Source organism: Balearica regulorum, chromosome 8, assembly GCF_011004875.1.
Source record: "Balearica regulorum gibbericeps isolate bBalReg1 chromosome 8, bBalReg1.pri, whole genome shotgun sequence".
NCBI lineage: Eukaryota > Metazoa > Chordata > Aves > Gruiformes > Gruidae > Balearica > Balearica regulorum.
This window is the reverse complement of record NC_046191.1, coordinates 25719659-25738816: the sequence shown is the minus strand read 5'-3', so window position 1 is coordinate 25738816 and position 19158 is coordinate 25719659. Positions and strand designations below refer to the sequence as shown.

The window sequence follows — 19158 nt, the reverse complement described above, 5'->3', positions numbered from 1 at the left end:
GCAAACTCCTTTTCCTGTGCTACAGATAGTTCTTGTTAGGAAAAGTAAGGTTGCTCTGAAGTATACATGTGTGTACACATGAAAAGGAGAGATAAATGGAACATGAGAGGAGAGACTGAGAGCTTAGGACAGGCTTGTCATAGAAGTCTTAGCGCACACAGACTTTTGCAGAAAGTTTACTGCATTGGATCCAGTGCATCATCTTTATCCTTCAGCTTCCTGTTTCAACTGTGAAGGGAATGTATATAAGCTCTTTTAGGCTACATAAGTAGTATTTCTTTTCTTCTTTGTCTCCAGTGCATCGCAGAGCCTGACTCATTCTTCAGGCTAGTTAACTAAATTTTGTATTTCATTTTGTATTTGCATCTATAAAGAACTAGGTTCCTTTGTGCATTTGCTTATGCCCCTTACTAGCTAATTATTTTGAGGAATATTTTGGATTTGGGATTCGTCAAATTGCTGCTTGGCAATTTGAGGATTGTATTTTTGTGATTTTTTGCACTAGTTAATGAAACATGGTAGCACGGGTAACTTAGTAAAAGACATAGAGATTTAGTAAAAGAAATGGTCTGTAGCAAAGCTAATGATAATGAGTCTAAATTGCTATCCCATATAAATAAGCTTTTATATGATCAAAACAAGTCATATGACATCTGTTTGCATTAGCTAGGGAATATGTGTACACTAAGAAAATCTCTTGTGTGTAATCTTTCAAGGTGTTTGTTCTTTAAAGTATGTCTGTGTCTTAATTTCAACAACTCCAAAAGGATCTACTCTTCCTAACACTGGCAAAAAAACAGAGCAAAATGCGAAAACCAAAAGACACTTTGACTTGTGAGGAGTTTTGGATCCAGTCCCAGAACAAGAGGAAAAAATACTTTGAGTAGGGTTTTGTTTTCTTTTCTTTTCTTTTCTATTATGGAGTAGAATATAAGGAATTTGCATGGAAATATCTGTTTCCAAAAAGGACTGGCATAAGTCAACAAGACAGTAATTCTATCTATTTAGTCTATTTACCTCAATTTCAAATGTCTCCATACTGTATCTCAGCTGCTTATTGCAATTACAGATTGCCAATGCAGTCAGCTATTCCCAAATGCAGTTTTACAAATCAAAGACCATTTCAGAAGGCTGTCTGAAAAAAAATCAGGTTTGAGTTTTTCTTTTTTTTTTTTTTTTCCACTGTAAATACCTGCAATCTGGGGTGAGCATAGAATTCATTTAAGAAATCCATAAGTAAGTCAATCTTCAGAGAGCTAACACACAGCACAACGTGTTTTTCCGTCTGAGCTCTGTGTCGACTGTAGTTACCACCAGACTTTTGTCTCTCCATCCACAAATATGCCAGCTGTTCAAACTGCAAGAGATGCCAATTGTCAGTGAAATGTAGACAAGCAGATGTGCAGTACAACTGTATTATGACTTAACAATGTCACATCATGCATCTCATGTCTCTACGAAAAGCTGCCCTTTGCTCACAATGTCTTTTTCTTTGTAAAAAGTTCTCTAGTAAGCATGTGAGATGAATAATAGGGTGATTGAAAAACATGGCAGTAGAGCCAGTCTCTACCACACAAAAATAGCAAGCTAAATCCATTAAAATATCATGAGATTACAGTAAATCTCAAGATTTTGGACAAGAATGAAGGCTGTACCTTATTTCCTTTCTGTATTTTTAATACCTCTGAGCTCTCACTTTCTGGTGCCATGTGACCTAAATGCTTCCCTCAAATGAAAGGTTAAATTTTCACACACTTTAGGTGTATACAGGGAGTATAGATACTCAGATAGAAGCACCGTTTTACTTAGTTTGGGTAGTAACTCTTAGAGATTTTCTAAGGTTCTGAAGGTGACCTTCTGTATACTCTCTTATCTGTCTTACAAATTTCAATACAACTTAAATACACAGCAGCTGTTAATAAAGCAAATTTGCCTTTGTCAGCTGAACAATATATACAGGCTAGCAGAAAACATTGCTCTACTAGTCTGAATCCTTTAGACTGAAGAGAATACTGTAACAATCACTGCCATTGTAACAGTCTGTAATAAAACATACAAATACCATTTCAAAGCTTCTTGTAAGTAATATGTATTTAATACTGAGCTCAATTTAACTCTGTGTGTGATAGCTGCTTTTTCTCGTCCACATTCAACTGATGAAGAGACTGAATCATGAATAATGATTGATTTCGTATCATACCAGGACAAAAGCTCAGGAGAGATTCTGTGTATGGAAAACTATATGAAGCCCCATCACTACAAAGCTATAAAATAGAGTAGCTAATAATAAGTAAATTTATGTGAAAGGGCAGTAGATTTCAGGTTATTTACTGGTAATGCAGAGCTCTTATGCCTGAACTGTATATCAAATCTACCTGAAAGATGAAATTTGTATTTCCTAGGAAATTCCAAATTTCTTAAAGAATATTTTAGTTTTCAATAAAATATATATTTTACTAAATTTCCACTGAGTGGGAATATAATTGTGTTAGTGCAGATGTCTGTGTATGCAGACATTAACTATCTAGGTATAATTAAAATGTTCAAACAATTTCAAGAAAATTAATGCTGAAAGCTTGAGCTTCCAACCTCCCAGGGTTTCTGTGTTGTCTGCTCACAGTGAGCTTTAGTTCACTCTCAGAGCAGCTGAGTCTGGAAACTATGGCTGTGTGAGAAACTTTGGAGCTTCATGGTCTAGAGGATCTACTATAAGCTTTGATAAGCATGCACAATGTCTCCCCACATCCCCTTTTTGTGGCATGAGATCTGGTAATCACCAAGTGTGGAACAGTTAACATCTTGGCAGGGCTTTCCATGTAGTCTCAGGGTTTCTGTCATGAAGCCTCACCTAATAAGCTGGGAAATGTTTGGTACAAATTTAATGAAACTAATTGACTCCTTGAAATACTTGGATTTTCATAAATCAGCCTTTTCATATTGAAACTGTTAGAAGTCCTAAAGTTAAGTAGGCATCAAAAACTCCTAACTGTGCTGCTGGTTCTGTGTGTTTGTACCAACATACACAGCTCTGAACCCAATTTGCTTGACTTGCAGATTTAATGAGATTTGTTTCGAGTTAGCACTGAGCTGTAAGAGAGGAAGTTGAGAGAACCAAGATTAGAAACAGTGAGAGCCTGCAGAGGAAATGCTGTACTCATAAAGAAAGTGCTGTCTACTGTTGTTTTTTTTTTAAATTGCTCCATTAATAACAAACCCATATCTCGGGATGAAGGAAGGGCTCTGTGGTACATGACAGGAACAGAAAGCTTTCACCAGCATTTCAAAACCGTTGCTAGTACTCTGGTTTCTAGTATAAATCTAGAACTATAGGAGAACAGGCAAAGAAAAAAGGAAGAAAAGAAAACAAAATAGGAGGCATAGAAGATAGTTATTTTTTTCTGACACTTTATATGCAATAATAATAGTATTATTTCAGTTGTTATTCTTTTGTTTTAAAAACAGTTCTAAAGAGAAGAAAAATCCACATTTACCTGTATGGGCAACACCACAAGAGCAACACAGATCATAATGACAACAAGCAGCTTTGAAGGCCATATCTTGGGTGTAACATCCCCAAAGCCCACAGTGGAAAATGTCACTATGCAGAAATAAAGGGAGTCAAAGAGAGTCAACCTGTTTCCTGCTCGTTCCAGATGCTGAATTCCACAAATACTATGTAGAAAAGAATGAATAAAGACACGAAAAATAAAAACTGTACTTAGGGTCAGTTCAAGTTTGATGATTATATGTGCAGAGAACTATTTATTTTCAGAATTCATAAATTGCTTAGCAAAGACTTTTTTTCCAAGAAGAGTAAAAATTAGTATCAAACCAGAAGTGTGTTGTTAGTATAAATTTCAAATGTCATTTGTAATAAAAGAAACTAATTTTTTATTATTTCAGTATGATAGTCACAACTTTGTTGCTAGGTTTGCTTAGTGGCTGTTGTGAGGGAGAGGTGGTATATAGAACATCATGGATTGATGCAATTCCTTTCTAAACCAGAACAAAACAGATGGTATGTAGTTGCCACCATTCAGAATTTTTTATAAACATCTTTTAACTTTTCCAGGGAGAGTTTGCTTGTATGGTCAAGAAAATGCACATACTGCTTTCTTCAAATCTATTGCTCTCTATGTTGGTCTCTATCCCTTTCTATGGCAAGAGTTACTAGCATGAACTAGTTACAAGAGTACGTGTTGCATACTAGAAAGATAACATTGGTACAAATGGGTTCTGACTGTCTAGAATAAACTGAATGTGAGAACTGCAGGCTATCAAATTGTCAGAGGAGTAAGTGTCCAGGGTCAGCCTTCAGGTAGAAAGTGGAAGATGCCAACTGGTATGAAGATTCTGCTTGCTCAAAGTACAGAATAGAAATATAAGTCTTGGTTGTCTTTGAATAACGGAACGAATGAAGTTCATTCCTTCCAGTCACACATACCTGTGAACAAGTAAATGGTAGCCCAAGTTAATTGGCAATTACTTCTCTTGTAATCAGCGTGATGTGCTTTTGGTTTTGAGAAGGAGTAGCAGAATCTGTCCAAAGGCCTTACTGCTATTTCATATGTTGCAGATTCCAAAAATATTTCACTTTGAAAAACCACACCATGATAAAGAGCTTCTTAAGCTTAAAATATCATCTTCCCTAATACAGTAGAATTACTTAGATCAGTTCAGGCTTTTAAATTCTATTCACCTATATGAAGAAAATCAATGTGTGAACCACCCTGAATAGTGTTTTTTCCCCTTGGAGTTAGCAGAATGATTTCTCCTCAGAGAATTAGATAATTGATAAATAATTTCATATTCCTTAGTAATTATTCTAGAACATACCAAAGATGATTTCTTCATATATGGTAACCAGATGGTAATAGTCACTCATTAATATCTGCCATGGTAAGATCTTTGCATCACCAGGGAGACCCTGTGTTTATAACAGCTTTAGCAGTTGTTCTTCTGTTCTCTGTTCTGTTCTCCAAAAATAATTTAGCTGTGGGCAGTGGCATTTCCAGAACATATGGATCAAATTCCCAGTTTCCTTTTCACAGTTCTAGCATTTGTAGTTTTCACACATCTCAAAATGTTCTAAAAAGGGTAGGGTTTTTTTCCCTGTTGTTTGCATAAGTTTCATACTTCAGTCAGAACCAATACTTTTATATTCCTATCCAATTTGTCCCACATTTTTCACTGGAGTTGTAATCTAGATCTTCCATAATTTCACTGTGTTCCCAGTTTTTCTTTTTGGTTTTCTTTTTTGTCTTTTTTTTTTTTTTTTTTTTTTTTGACAAAGAGGATAATTATATTTTTGTTCCTGAAAATATTAACAGAAGGATTGTAAGGAATTATGCTAATGAAAGCTACCTTTTGATCACAAACAAGGAAGTTTTTCAGCTAAATCCTTTTCCAGTGTTAATTTGAAATAATGGAGTATACTGCAGCGACATCCAAGAATGGAAAAAGAAGCTATTTTAATATCATTATTCAAGATGTTATATGTAATTTTAAAAGCAGAATGGTGATGGATTTTTAATTCTTTATTGTTATTATCCCAAATCATCTTGGTGCATTTTCTTCTCTTTAGTTGTCTTTTGTGGGTACATCTCTAAAACACATAACCTTGACTTCAGGAATGAAGGTCACAAGGGCCAGGAAAGCAGCAATTACACTGAGCCAGTGATATGGCTCCCACATAACAGGACTATTCCAATAGTCCACTAAGTGTGTTAAATATTTGCAGATGGGTTTGTATTGAAGCATGGTGCTATCATCGGTAGAAACATATTTTTTCTGATGCTGCTGTCTGTGAAATTGCTTGGTGTTTGTATATGCAAAAGGATCAGTTTTACTCCTTGTATCTGACAGGATGGACTAAAAAGTAAAAAAAAAATAAATTGGTACCCTACAGGGGTTTTTTTTTACATTTTCAAGGAATGAGAGTTGTTTCTTCACTTTTTGTAAAACCTTTCAAAAACATTTAGGTAAACTCAAGTCTTGATGAAGGAGATATTTTCTTTATAATTATTATTCTTCATGAGATTTCCATAGCCAGCCCACTCAATCATGCTTTAGCTTAACTGAAATAAGTTAATACATCATGAACCATTTCAGCCTTTTCTAAGTGAACAGTAAAATTCCCATTGAATTTAGTGAGACCAAGATTTCATTTTATTAGCTGTACTCCCTTATAGTCCTATATATTCCTATTCCTTGAAGCCATCAAAATAATTTTGTGCCTGATCCAAAATGTTGTGGATTCAAGCTGTTTCTCATTGAACTCAGTGGGCATGAGCCAGAGCTTCTCACATTTAGTTAACAATATTCAAGTCAGTAAGACATGGGAGCTATTTCTTTGCTCAAGCAGAAATTCAGCTCTTTGACAACTTGTTCAACAAATTAATTTCGTTTCTCAAAATTACTTGCACCTCATTTGCAGTTCTACCAAATTGTACTTGAAGCCCTAACCCTGAAAATAAAGGAATGATAAATCTAAAATTAGGTTAACAAGTCTTAATTCTACTGGGTGTTTTGCCACTCTGCCTTTTGTTTTTACTAGAGCCAGAGATCACAAGACTGCAGAAAACCCTGACTTTCAAGAGACAACTTTATGGCAGTCTAATTACCAAATGAAATACTACCTCTTTTACTCCTCCTGCAACAACATACTTTAATCTCACCACCAGTGCCTCTAAAGAAACATTACTCAGCATCTATACCATGTTACTATCTATTTGGGCTACCTGATTACATTGCATAGAGAGTGCAATGAAAAGTTATTGGCTGTCCATGAAGCCAAATCCACATGGATTAGTTACTCCATTCCCCACAACTTATTGACATATTTTAATATAACCTAATTCTTTATATTAATAGTAGTATCAACATTTTTCTTGTAAATTTAAGTGTTCAGCATTATTTTTTAAAGATGCATAAATACTGCATTTACCAACGCAGACAGCATATGTTCTTGTCTGCTTTCTCGTGTTTCCTGATATAATGAAATATGCAGTAACATGGACTTCATCTTATGTTGGTGTTTTTATTTCCTTGTTCTTGTTTGCTTCCTCCTCCTCTTTCGTCCCATGAAGAAACAATGATTTACTTGGTCATCCCTGGACAAACATAATGATTTCAAGCAGGAAAGGAATATTCAGCAAAGGCAATGTTTATACCAGATTGTTCTTGTGGACAAAATAAACCACTGTAATAATAAATACATAGAAAATGCCTAATTAAAACACAGGGCCCGATTCAGCACCTTCTATACCAATTTTAGGTTTCCTGTAAATTCAGCAAGGCTGTCTTTTCATAGTGGATCTAAGTCAGCAGTTACAGCAAAACAAAATTTATTCAATGGAGAGGAAATTTAATATTACTAAAAACCCCACAGAAATCCAAACCATGGGTCTGGTAAAGCAAAAGTAGTATCAGAAAATTTATTACAAACTTATTGAGAACAGAAGTGTGATTTTAAACACTACTACCACTGCACTTGAAAAACAAAAAGTAAATATAGTAACATGTAATCTCCGAAGATGACTTATGTTTAGTTTAGGTACCATTTGAACTTTTGAGAGTTCAATCTTAGTTTTACTGGAAGTTTTCTTTCTAATTCCGGGAATGTTTGTTTGCTTAAGTATTTTATGTGCCAAAACTAACTACTCTTTGTAAACAACCTATCTCCACATGCAGTACAAAAATAAATACTAAGTAAAATAACCCCTGAGATTAAGTCAGGGTTTTTTTGTCATGTTGTGGTAGCATGTCATAGAAACGGACATAACAAGAACCATTTGGATAGCAATTTGCAAGTACTGTGCATTAACTGTCCTTATTTGTAATCAATCATTTATATTCTTTTATATCAGTTTGTATTTTCATTTGTCAGTGTTCCCAAATGTGTCTGATTGCTATGTTTTTATTTTCACTTTTAGAGAAAATTATTGTTTAGAGGTGCAATCTCTTGAGGTCTAAAATAATGCACCAGAAGCTGAAGCCAAAAGTTAGAGATGCTTAGATGTCTTCAGGATAAGGTAGCAACTAACAGCAGTGTTTTCTTTGGACTTTAACGTTGAGCTTCAACTTGTATAATTATTTTGTTGTGTTTTAAGTAGCTAGCTACAAGGACTAGCTAATGATTATGCTGAAGTCAATGGGGAATAATTTTATCAGGTTCAGTGAGATTCTGTGGTACAGGCTCAGTGCTTAAATACTACAGAAGTTACATCTGAAATAACTCAGAAACATAGTAATTCTGCATATTAAGTAAGTGTTCCCAGTAGTTTATCACACCCAAAACTCTTTAAAGTTTCTAGATATCCTACTAGAGAATGGTGATGTTAGAACAAATTACAAATTATTATTTTTATTATATTACAATTATTTGATTGTTCTGTACTGCCAATTGCTGTTTGTATTATTTTAAAATTTTCTGATGCTATTGTCAGATTTTTTTTTTCTTTATGAGAAAAAATGGAATGAACCATCAGTCAGGAAAATTATTAACAGACCATCAACTGCAGCAAATATCTATGGGTAAAATTCAAACACAGTGAAATACTGAAGAAGACAACCGTGTTAACTTTCCAGGAAATACATGGCAGGCATTTGAGATGTATTTTACTACTACAGTGGCTGTAACTATCTGCTTAAGGAAATGAAGGTATGGAAGAGTTCACCCAGATGTATAAAGAAACTTCCTCAATCTTTACACCAAAATAAAATGTGGCTATAGAACAGTTTGTACTTCAGTCTCTCTGGGAGGCATGTAATATCCCTTAGAAGTCTGATAAATGCATAGAGGTTTTGCCTGAAATTGGCAAAAAGTGCTCACTACTTGCCAAAGATGTTAATATTAAGCTGGTGCCAGTCTTAAGTCCTCAAAATGAAACTGATGTTAGGACTAATGCTGTATCTGGAGAATGCCCTGCTTTGCCCAGAGGCAGTTTTCATACAACAGGAAGTTCTCTGTGGAGTGTTCTGTCTTCTACAGGGCACTGATATAGAGCCAGATGCAGTTTTGTCCTATATTTTAAATTTAGACATTATTGGAAAAGCAATTCTTAGTGCTTGTAGAATTATTATACATAGAATCATGAAACACTCAATTTACACTTCACAAAACTCTGTGTTGAATACTGATATAACTGCAGTGAAAGTAAAATGGCATTTTTTTTCATTCACTGTATGAGATACGTATGGAAATATTGTATATTGACTTCTGAATGATAAGACATATTCTTTGAATTTTAATTATCTTTTTCCTAGGAGACACTACTGAGCTGTGTAGCCTGCTCCTGCAAAAGGTGAAGGTGTTTCTAACCACCTTAGCCATGACCTAAAAACCTAATGCTTTCTGACAGGACCTCTGATTCTTGCGTAAATAATGAAGAAGAGGCAAAGAAATAGAACAAGGGATGGGCAGAAACTAAAGCAAATAAATGAGTAAAGAAACAATCAGAAAATACTCTGACCAATAATAAAATCTCTATCCTGTCCAAACACCCTGAAACTGAGGTTATAAGTTGCTGAAAACCAAATGCTTCAACTTTCTCCAAGCCCTATGATGCTTTCTCAGGTCTTTTATAAAACCTGGTTTTTTCTGAACATTTATTTTATGAAAACCAATTTTCCATAAACAGCATTAAAATAGAAAAAAAAAATGACTAGTTTAAGTAGATGTGCGATTTCAAAACTGTTAGAATGACAGAATCTGGTACAATATATCATGTATAATATATCAAATTTAAGAATTACAATGAGAAGTTCCAATTTGCACCTTTCATTCCGTATAGAAGGCTTAAAAGCTGTGGGAATAACTGAATTTCAGGACATAGAAATGATGAATTGCATACAAGAGAGTGAAAGGAATGAGAGAGAAATGCTGATTGGAAAGAAGATGAAGTTGTGCTGTCTTTAAAGTAAGTCAGCAGAGAAATATACTTGCTATTCTTAGTTGGTAAGAAATGATGCTACAAATGCAGTAGATCATGGTGGAATGTATTCACTGACTGGACAAAAAAAAAGATGCTGCTGGACATTGTGGCTTCTTAGTATTCAGGGACAAAATTAATGTTATACCAAGTATCTCAGATATTTTTGCAAGTCTAATGCCACTTCATCAGACAGTCCAATGTAAATCTTTCTATTTTTTTGGAGTATTTTCTTTTCAGAGACCACCATATGTTTTCATACAACACTCTCCCTTTTTTTCAGAATCACAGTAGTGAAGGGACAGACTCAGATTATTTCAAGAGGCTTTGAATCAAGCTCTTCGGTTCTGTGGGACTTTGAATACAAGCTGAGGTAGGGGTGCAGAACTCTTTCTTTCACTACGCAGCAATCCCAACATGTCAGAAATTCATTCTGAATTTCTCTTCAGCTGGAAAGGTCACCTTTTTCTGTATTCTAATTGTAGGTTTATCCTGAATGATGGTGTTTTGATGATATAATTATTGCTTAGCCATAGTGTCTAATACAAGCATTTTCCTTCCCCAAAGATCAGTACATTATATGCAGCTAATGGTTGCAAAAGCTCAACTTATAAAAATAAACTTCCACTAGTAAGCCATGTGACTTCCAGAAACTGCAGAACATCTTGTTAAGCAGAATAGGATATTATGAAATGACCAACTGTATATAAATATTTGTTGAAACTGAGAACCTTTCTACTCCTGCTGCTGCATTTTGTGAAATGAGAAGTGGAGCTGCCATAAAACAACTCTGGTCATTGAGACTGCAGAAGCAGAGTCCCGCTGTGGGCAGCATTCAGCTCAGTGTATTTCCATAAAAAGGTCTGTGCACACTTCAGTCTGTAAGTCCAAAGAACTATCTGTATTTTTGTGTGCTTTCAGTCTGCCCCAGAGCTTTGATGGTAAACAAAGTAAACCCTGGCATTCCAACTTCAGTGTGTAAATACTGTTGCAGGTAAAAGCCTGCTGGAGTCTGAGGTTTTGGACACAAGGAGTCAGTAGCTATTCAGGAAATAGAATTATGCATTCAGTAGTTCAACCACCAGATACTCTTCACCTGCAGGGCGTTACGGAATTAAGTAATATTACATACCTATCCTTCCTCAGGAAGAATAATTAATATTTAGAAATTATGTGTGTTGTGCTGTAAAATTCAAATCACAGAATCATAGAATGGTTTGGGTTGGAAGGGACCTTAAAGATCATCTAGTTCCAACCCCCCCACCACGGGCAAGGACACCCTCCACCACACCATGTTGCCCAAAGCCTCGTCCAACCTGGTCTTAAACACCTCCAGGGATGGGGCATCCACAACCTCTCTGGGCAACCTGTTCCAGTGCCTCACCACTCTCACAGTACAGAATTTCTTTCTAACTTCTCATCTAAATGGACCCTCCTTCAGCTTGAACCCATTACCCCTTGTCCTGTCGCTACACTCCCTGACAAACAGTCCCTCACCATCTTTCCTGTAGGTCCCCTTCAGGTACTGGTAAGTCACAATTAGATCTCCCCAGAGCCACCTTTTCTCCAGGCTGAACAACCCCAACTCAGCCTGTCCTCATAGGACAGGTCCTCCAGCACTGCCAGCTCTGATCAGCTTCGTGGCTCTCCTCTGGACTCTCTCCAACAGCTCAATGTCTCTCCTGTACTGGGGCCCCCAGAGCTGGATGCAGTACTCCAGGTGGGGTCTCACCAGAGCAGAGTAGAGGGGCAGGATCACCTCCCTCGACCTGCTGGTCGCACCTCTTTTGATGCAGCCCAGGACACGGTTGGCTTTCTGGGTTGCAAGCGCACACTGCCGGCTCATGTTGAGCTTCTCATCAATCAGTACCCCCAAGTCCTTCTCCTCGGGGCTGCTTTCAATCCATTCCTCGCCCAGCCTATAGCTGTGCTGGGGATTGCGCCGACCCACACGCAGGACCTTGCACTTGGCCTTGTTGAACTTCATGCTGTCCGCACAGGCCCGTCTCTCCAGCCTGTCAAGGTCCCTCTGGATGGCATCCCTTCCCTCCAGCGTGTCGACCACACCACACAGCTTGGCGTCATCGGCAAACTTGCTGAGGATGCACTCAATCCCATTGTCCATGTCACCGACAAAGATGCTGAACAGTGCCGGTCCCAGTACCGACCCCTGGGGAATGCCACTTGTCACCGTTCTCCACTTGGACATTGAGCCGTTGATCACAACTCTTTGAGTGCAACCATCCAGCCAATTCCTTATCCACCGAGTGGTCCATCCATCAAATCCATGTCTCTCCAATTTAGAGACAAGGATGTCATGCGGGACAGTGTCAAATGCCTTGCACAAGTCCAGGTAGATGACATCAGCTGCCCTTCCTTTATCCACCGACGCTGTAACCCCATCATAGAAGGCCACCAAGTTTGTCAGGCACAATTTGCCCTTAGTGAAGTCATGCTGGCTTCTAATTTAATACACCTGATGTGTTATGCTTTGGAACATCATGCTTCATGTTTCTTGCAATAGTTTTGAAACACCAAGGGTGTAACAGTTGTTATGCAAACCACCCACACTCCCTCGATCAAATTGAATTAACAATGGAAAATTCATTACCCAAATATATGTTAAATGTGCATAAGAAGCAACTAAACCAGCATGTAGAATCGGGATAGGAATTGGAGACAGAAGTATTGACTATGACCAGGTATACATATATTTCATTTCCTAGTGACAGAACTCAGTTCACAGTTATTCTCTTAGTATAACTAATAAAAAGCGATAAAAATCCTTATAAATATGAAGAAAACCTTAAAAATGCAAACTAGCTCTAGGACTGTGTTTGGATATCTGTCTGAACCTAAGTTTGCTTTGAGGTAACTCATGGAAAATTATAGTCAATTTCCAAAGCCTGGTATTGTACCACTATAGATATTGTTTAATTATGTACTTGACAGATTTTAAACATGCTAAACTTGGATTTTAATCATCAGATTTGTTGAAAAAAAATATTGAATCATAGGTTGGCTAAGAGAAGCTAATCGTAATAAAGAAATGGAAACTCAGTCTTTTAAAACTCTGAGATCAGGTTATATCTACTATGGCAGCACCACTTGTTATCTTTTTTATTATTTTCTTCTTTTTGAAGGAAGTAATCACTATTGGTTAGATTGCTACTGGAGATATGGAAGATCCAGCTTCGTATTCATCCTCTATGTCTGTGAATTCAAACCTACGTTGTGTTTCTTTCCTCTTTATGATAGTGACCAGAGAAATGGTAAGAAGAGGCAAAAGATTCTCAAGTTGGATGGATAAAGTTTCTAAAAGGACTGACACAAAAAAGGCAAAAGGCTCCTCTAATTCAGTGTTCTGCTTCTAAGAGAGAGGTAATAGATTTTTTAATGAAAGAACAAACAAAATCAATATGGAAAGATTCTCCCCTGAAATACTCTGCCTGCATTAAAAGAACTAGTAATAATAATTCAGTATGCATACCTTAGTTGTAGTCCAAGACCAGACTTTCTCTAACGGAGAGTGAATCAGCTCTGTGTCCATCCTAGCGTGAGTGCGCTTCAGCCTCATTACAAATGTATTTATTGTAAACAAGCCTGCAGTTCCTGACCTTGCAGCATCCACTCTAATGTTTACATGTATTCTGTACCAAAGCTGCCTACACTAAGAGTGTTTCCAGGACTCACTGAAATGTGTAATATCTTTCAATGCCTGGAAAATCCCAGATGCCAATATTCCTTTATGGCAGCTTATTAGGTTTATGCAGCTCCTTGTGTGCATCTGTAGTGGTAAAACACCTTAGCTTCAGTCTATTCAGATAGTTTGTCTGCAACATAGCTAGATCAATACATTTTTGATTCCCATATAAGCTAGGCTATGGAATTCAATAAATGTTTAGGAAAAGTGTTGATTTAATATATTTCACAAACACTTGAGACAGGATCTGTCTTAAATGATTTACAACCTTATAACTGTTATGGCATTATGACCTAATGATAAAATGACTTTGTTCATTTTCAACCTAATTCAAGTCATAGCATATTTTAATGACAAATGGATTTAATTTTATTGTTAAGTATTTGTTTTGATTTATCTTAGACTCAAAACTTGACAACTTCTATTTTCCTAGTTCCTTCCTTCTAGGACAGGCTTTTTGTGGAATAGGATTTTGGCATTTTCCTCCTAGTTTTCCTTCAGTTCAGGCCGTCAAAATTCTTTCCTTAACAAATTTTGCCTTTTCATTTGTTTCTCAAGGATATTCATCATGGATCTTCCTTACACTCCCATCCATTTTTACCTCTCCTCTCATTTTTTTGCATTTTGCATTTGCTCTTTTTTTTTTTTTTTTTGCTGTTCTCGTTGCTTCTGTTAAAACAACTGCTTCAGGACAAGCCAAACTACCTTCCTCCACTTGCAAAATTTTCTTTTTACTAACACCATAAGCAAAAATCAGTTTCTCAGAAATTCACAGATAAGTAATATTCAGGAAGAATGGTCCTTCTTGCACTGCTTATCCAGCTGTGAAACTCAGACCAATAGTAAATACAGGCTGGAGTGGTCTAAAATTCACAAGTAATTCACAGCAGATACCACTTGTCTTATTCACCTTAACCATAGGCATGAGGGGTGCAGCCCTTTGGAAAGCTCACAGGTGAAATTTTCCTTTCCAGCTTAAATTTCCATACAACATATATTCTGTTGTAGAGTTATATCCAAGCTCTGACAGAAGTGAATTTTACTTGTAAACGTGGAAGTAATTGATTTCTGCTTGCCTTATTTATATCATCTCACTCGCAATCTTTTAATATGCTATTGCAGTCAATCCTCACTGTCTGCATTAAGCTTATATTTTTCCCAGAAATTTTTATTCACATTTGGTTTCATCACCAATTATCTAAAAGGACTGCACAGTATAATGATAATCATCATCATTAGAGGACATGGAGAATTAAGACCAGTATCAGAAACTGACTTTTCCTGAGCCAGAACATAGGCTTTGAGGCCCCCTTGAAGCACAGTCTACCTCACAAATTCTATCCTTCTCATTCCAGACCCTGCAAGTCTAGTTTGTAGAGTGATTATTCCATACAGCAATATTTTTGTATGTGATGTATAACCAAAGGACGAAAAACCATTCATGGAATATCATTTACTAGAAACAGCTTTTCATATGTTTACTGAGTTTCTGGATTCTTTTATTAGGCACCCAAAAAGGAGAAAAGCACTTCTTGAGAAAAACAATAGAATATGCATTTGGAAGACTAAAGGGTGAATAAACCCAGACACGTAGGCTACAAACTGATGAGAAGTATCTGTTTCTCATGGCAGCTGCTTGCTGTGCTGTATATAATCTTTCTGAGAACAAAGGAGAGAGGTTTGCAGATATGAAGGAGACAGATGGAACATGATGGACTTACTTGAACATTTTGATAAGCCCAAATGAAGACCACTGTGAAATGCTACAATTATGTAGGAACACAGAGATAGAGATCTGTTGTGCTCCTTGTAATGCACAACATTTACACTTACAACGAGGAGTTCATTCTGCAGATGAATATTTATAGATCGGTGAATGCAAAAGCTTTATGATAACTTAAATGAGGATGTAATCTGGTCCATTCTGGAATATTTATAGATCAGTGAATGCAAAAGCTTTATGATAAATGAGGATGTAATCTGCTCCATTCTGGATTTTATTATTGCACTATTATTTACTTTTTAAGTAGATGTGTGTATTTTTATGAACTAAAGATGGTATTTTAAGTAATTGTTCAAGATGCTGAACAATGAACATAAGCACATTCTCTAGTATTTTAATAACAATTGAAAGTATCAGTGAAAATAACAGCACTGCATATTATTTCAATTATGAAGTTGTGCTGTTCTAAAATGCAGTAACTCCCTTATGTTTATAAAATGAAGCAAGTAGACAGGTTTGTTCCCCAGGTCACTAGTTAGACGGACATATCTGTTTTCCACATCACTGGATGTTGGATAAAACACACCTTCAAGGGTGAGGAGTTTAGGTAATGAGAAACTTTCTATTCTCCCTTCTGGAAAACTTAGATTTAGAAAAAGTGTTTAAGGTAAATGGCTGTAGTCAGATCACATCGGGACGGCGGTGTACGCTTCTCACATTTCAAGCTGCGCTGTGAAATCACTGACTCATCAATGGCCTTTTCTCTGTTGTTATTATTGTGTTTCCCTTCAATATTTTTGTTGTTATGTGCACAAATATGGCATTATTTAAACTTCTTTCATATGCACAGGTGTTGTCAGTGTTGGTACCTCTGCCAGTGAGGTTACCTGTACAGGAAAGACTAATGGCCACCAGTTACTGTCAAAGCTGCAGCCTCCTTACCAACATCAGAAACAGTTTTGCTTCATTCCTTTGATTCCTCTCACCTCTTACCAGCTTGTTCCAGTCTTGAGGTACTGTGATCATCTTCCTTATTTTTGTGGAGAACTCGAGATTGTGAAGGATAGTGACAAGGGATGGATTAAGTGGGAGGATGACTGCAGTCTAAGCAACAGTGGAGAAAAATCTGACCAATAGTTACATAGATACCTCTGCAAGTTGCCAGTGAGGTTTTCTGGATCTGGGCAACAGCAGTAAATTCTGTGCATGTGGATTTCTATCAGTTTGTCCTCAATTTAGCTGCTACATTCCGTGATATTCTTAAAACAGAGAAAGATTGTTCAAACAGGCAGTGAGCAAAATGGAAGCATACACTGTGTTGCTGCTTCACAAGGGTATTGCACCAAGCTAAATGGTTAAATGGGAGGCTGTATGGGTAGTCTCAAGACAATTGCACTGATGTCCAGTCTCTGTCTATTTGCAACACTATCTGTAGGCTCATAATGAGTAAAAAGCTCGCTGAAGAGTAGTACAAGATCCAAAGGGGTGTATGGAAACCACAATGTGACTTAGAGTATATCTTTCCTTTTTTAAAAAAATAGTCATATGGTATGCTTTGGCTCCTTTATTTCGTAATAATTTGTTATTTAAAAAACAAAAGCATAAGTGAAAACGTGTGCCACATGAATATTTTTTTTCTTGTTTGTGTTCCTACTGGAAAGGTATGTTTACTTCAGAGTTGCCTCCTTGCTAACCTACTGCCTTAGCTAGAGAGAACTTGTTTGGGCAATGACTAGGGAAACAACTGGCCTGTGAGCCAAGATATAGTTAAGCACCAGACTTAATGCTTAGCTTTGCCAAAATACCAGAAAGGGAGCAAACCCTTAAATAGAGATTGTCTAGTGGGGTGAAAATTATAGGTGATACCTGCTAGGAGATAAAAGCAATGTATCGTATCATATATTACAGAGGTAGACTCCTTTATGGTTTGAGTTTCTGCTTGGAAACCTAGCAATTCTAGCTATGAGGAAGAGGATTTGGATACCTTGGACTGTATGTATCTTGTTTGGTTTGATCCGCAAACTCCATGATTTCATCATCATTCTCCCCCTGCTCCTCACTATTGTTAAGACTGGTGGAGTCCTTGATGGTGTTTTCAATGAAATGTTTTGGTTGAGTGAAAAAGCTTGAACTTTACAATAGCTAAAGAGCTTCCTGGAAGTCATAGAAGTTTTTATTAATTCCATCTGAGTTTTCTCCTTTAGGCCATCTGTTTTGACCATGTGCTTGCTTAAAGAAAAAATTTCAAGTCTGATAATTTCTTTGGCTTGAATTCAAATGGATCTATACATATAACTTTCTAAAAATCAGTGAAATCCAAAACCTCATAGGACTATTCCAAAGTATGAGGTGTGACTGGATGAAACTCCAAGCTACATTCTCAAAATAGCATACTTGATTATACTCATGATGTAAGGGAAGAGCCCAGGTTGTATCAGGATGACAGCAGATATAGGAGTAAGGAGGGGAGCTGATTCAAGTAGCCAGCAAAATAATATGGGATTAATGATGGAAAGATGAAGGCAGGGGAGGAAGAAGAAAGATCACTGTGACTGCCAGAAATGATAGCACACTAGATAGTTAGTCTCTGCTATGTTTTGTCTGGCATATTTTCCCCTGGATTGCTTAGGCCATGGAGAATACTCAGTAAGATTTTATTCTTATTACATACTCACTACAGCCCTTAAAATTAGACTTCCACTCTAAATATTCAAGATGAAGTATTTCACATTTGCCTTCAAGTTGGCTGAATCTTTATTTTCTGCATTTTTTTCTTTTTTAGTTTTAGAATATTAGCAAAGCAAACAAAAAGAGATCAAGTGAAGGAGTACAGTTGAAACATGACCCACAATCATTATTTTGCCATGTTTATCCAATTCTAGTAAATGCACATACATGCCCACATGTAGCTATGCCCTCTCATCAGTGATTTTGAACTTCTTTGCATAAAATATTTCATTTACTTTGTAACGACACTAGTGGTTACAAACTTGAAAAATATAGGACTGTATTAACTTGTTGGTATCAACACACTGTAAACTGAAAAACAAATTAAGTACAAGTGCTCATTCTCAGCAGTGACTAAGGTTCATCATAAATGTAAGCCAGATGTCCTGAAAATATGAAAAGGTAAATCCAAAGTTTATTGGAGTGCCATGAAGATTTTTGTTCTTACACTGTAGTGTTAAGCAAAGGAGTAGAATGCATGTGATTATAGGAGACCATAAAGTATTGAATTCCTTTAAATAGCCTCATCCCTTACATGATCTCCTACTCCTTTTGTAATATATTAGTAAACATAAGGCTTTGCTGTGGAATGTAATTACGTATGGTATTCATGCCTGCCACTAAGTTTTTAGTCTGCAAAGTCAACCCACGGTTTGTACTTAAGTGTTTACTAAATGAATACCAATTATTTTTTCTTCCTTACTGCTGTGACTCAGGTCTTCCACTCTAATATACAGTATATGTAATTTTTCATATATATTGTGGAAATGTACAGTTTCCAAAAACTTAAAAAAAAGCTGTGTTTTTGCAAAGAATGGGAGCATATATTCAACTTTAAGCTTACGTTTGAGTTCCTTCATAAGCATAGTTAGATATTTTACTGACATTGAGAGATAACAAAACTCAATATAATTTACTATTTTTAACTTTTTTTTAGGAGAAGGTTTTAATTGCTAATGGAAGTACAGAACTCATTAATCAGAGTGCTGTTTATTTGCATTATACCCTGAAGGGTCTTTATTTACAGACTTCTACTTTGTGGGGGAGAGGGAGAATGGAAAGCAGTATCTGCT

The 19158-nt window shown here is 36.5% G+C and overlaps 1 protein-coding gene across 8 annotated transcripts in view; it reads right to left on the bottom strand.

Moving 5' to 3' along the window:
• The window catches only part of KCNT2 (potassium sodium-activated channel subfamily T member 2), a 143901-nt gene that overhangs the window by 64536 nt on the left and 60207 nt on the right, over positions 1 to 19158 (bottom strand). For all 8 annotated transcript variants that reach the window (XM_075760162.1, XM_075760155.1, XM_075760160.1 and 5 more), the window contains 2 exons: positions 3492 to 3672; positions 1193 to 1357 (listed from right to left, as the gene is read on the bottom strand). In XM_075760162.1, coding sequence (XP_075616277.1) covers positions 1193 to 1357; positions 3492 to 3672 — 346 coding nt within the window. The remainder of the gene's footprint in view (positions 1 to 1192; positions 1358 to 3491; positions 3673 to 19158) is intronic.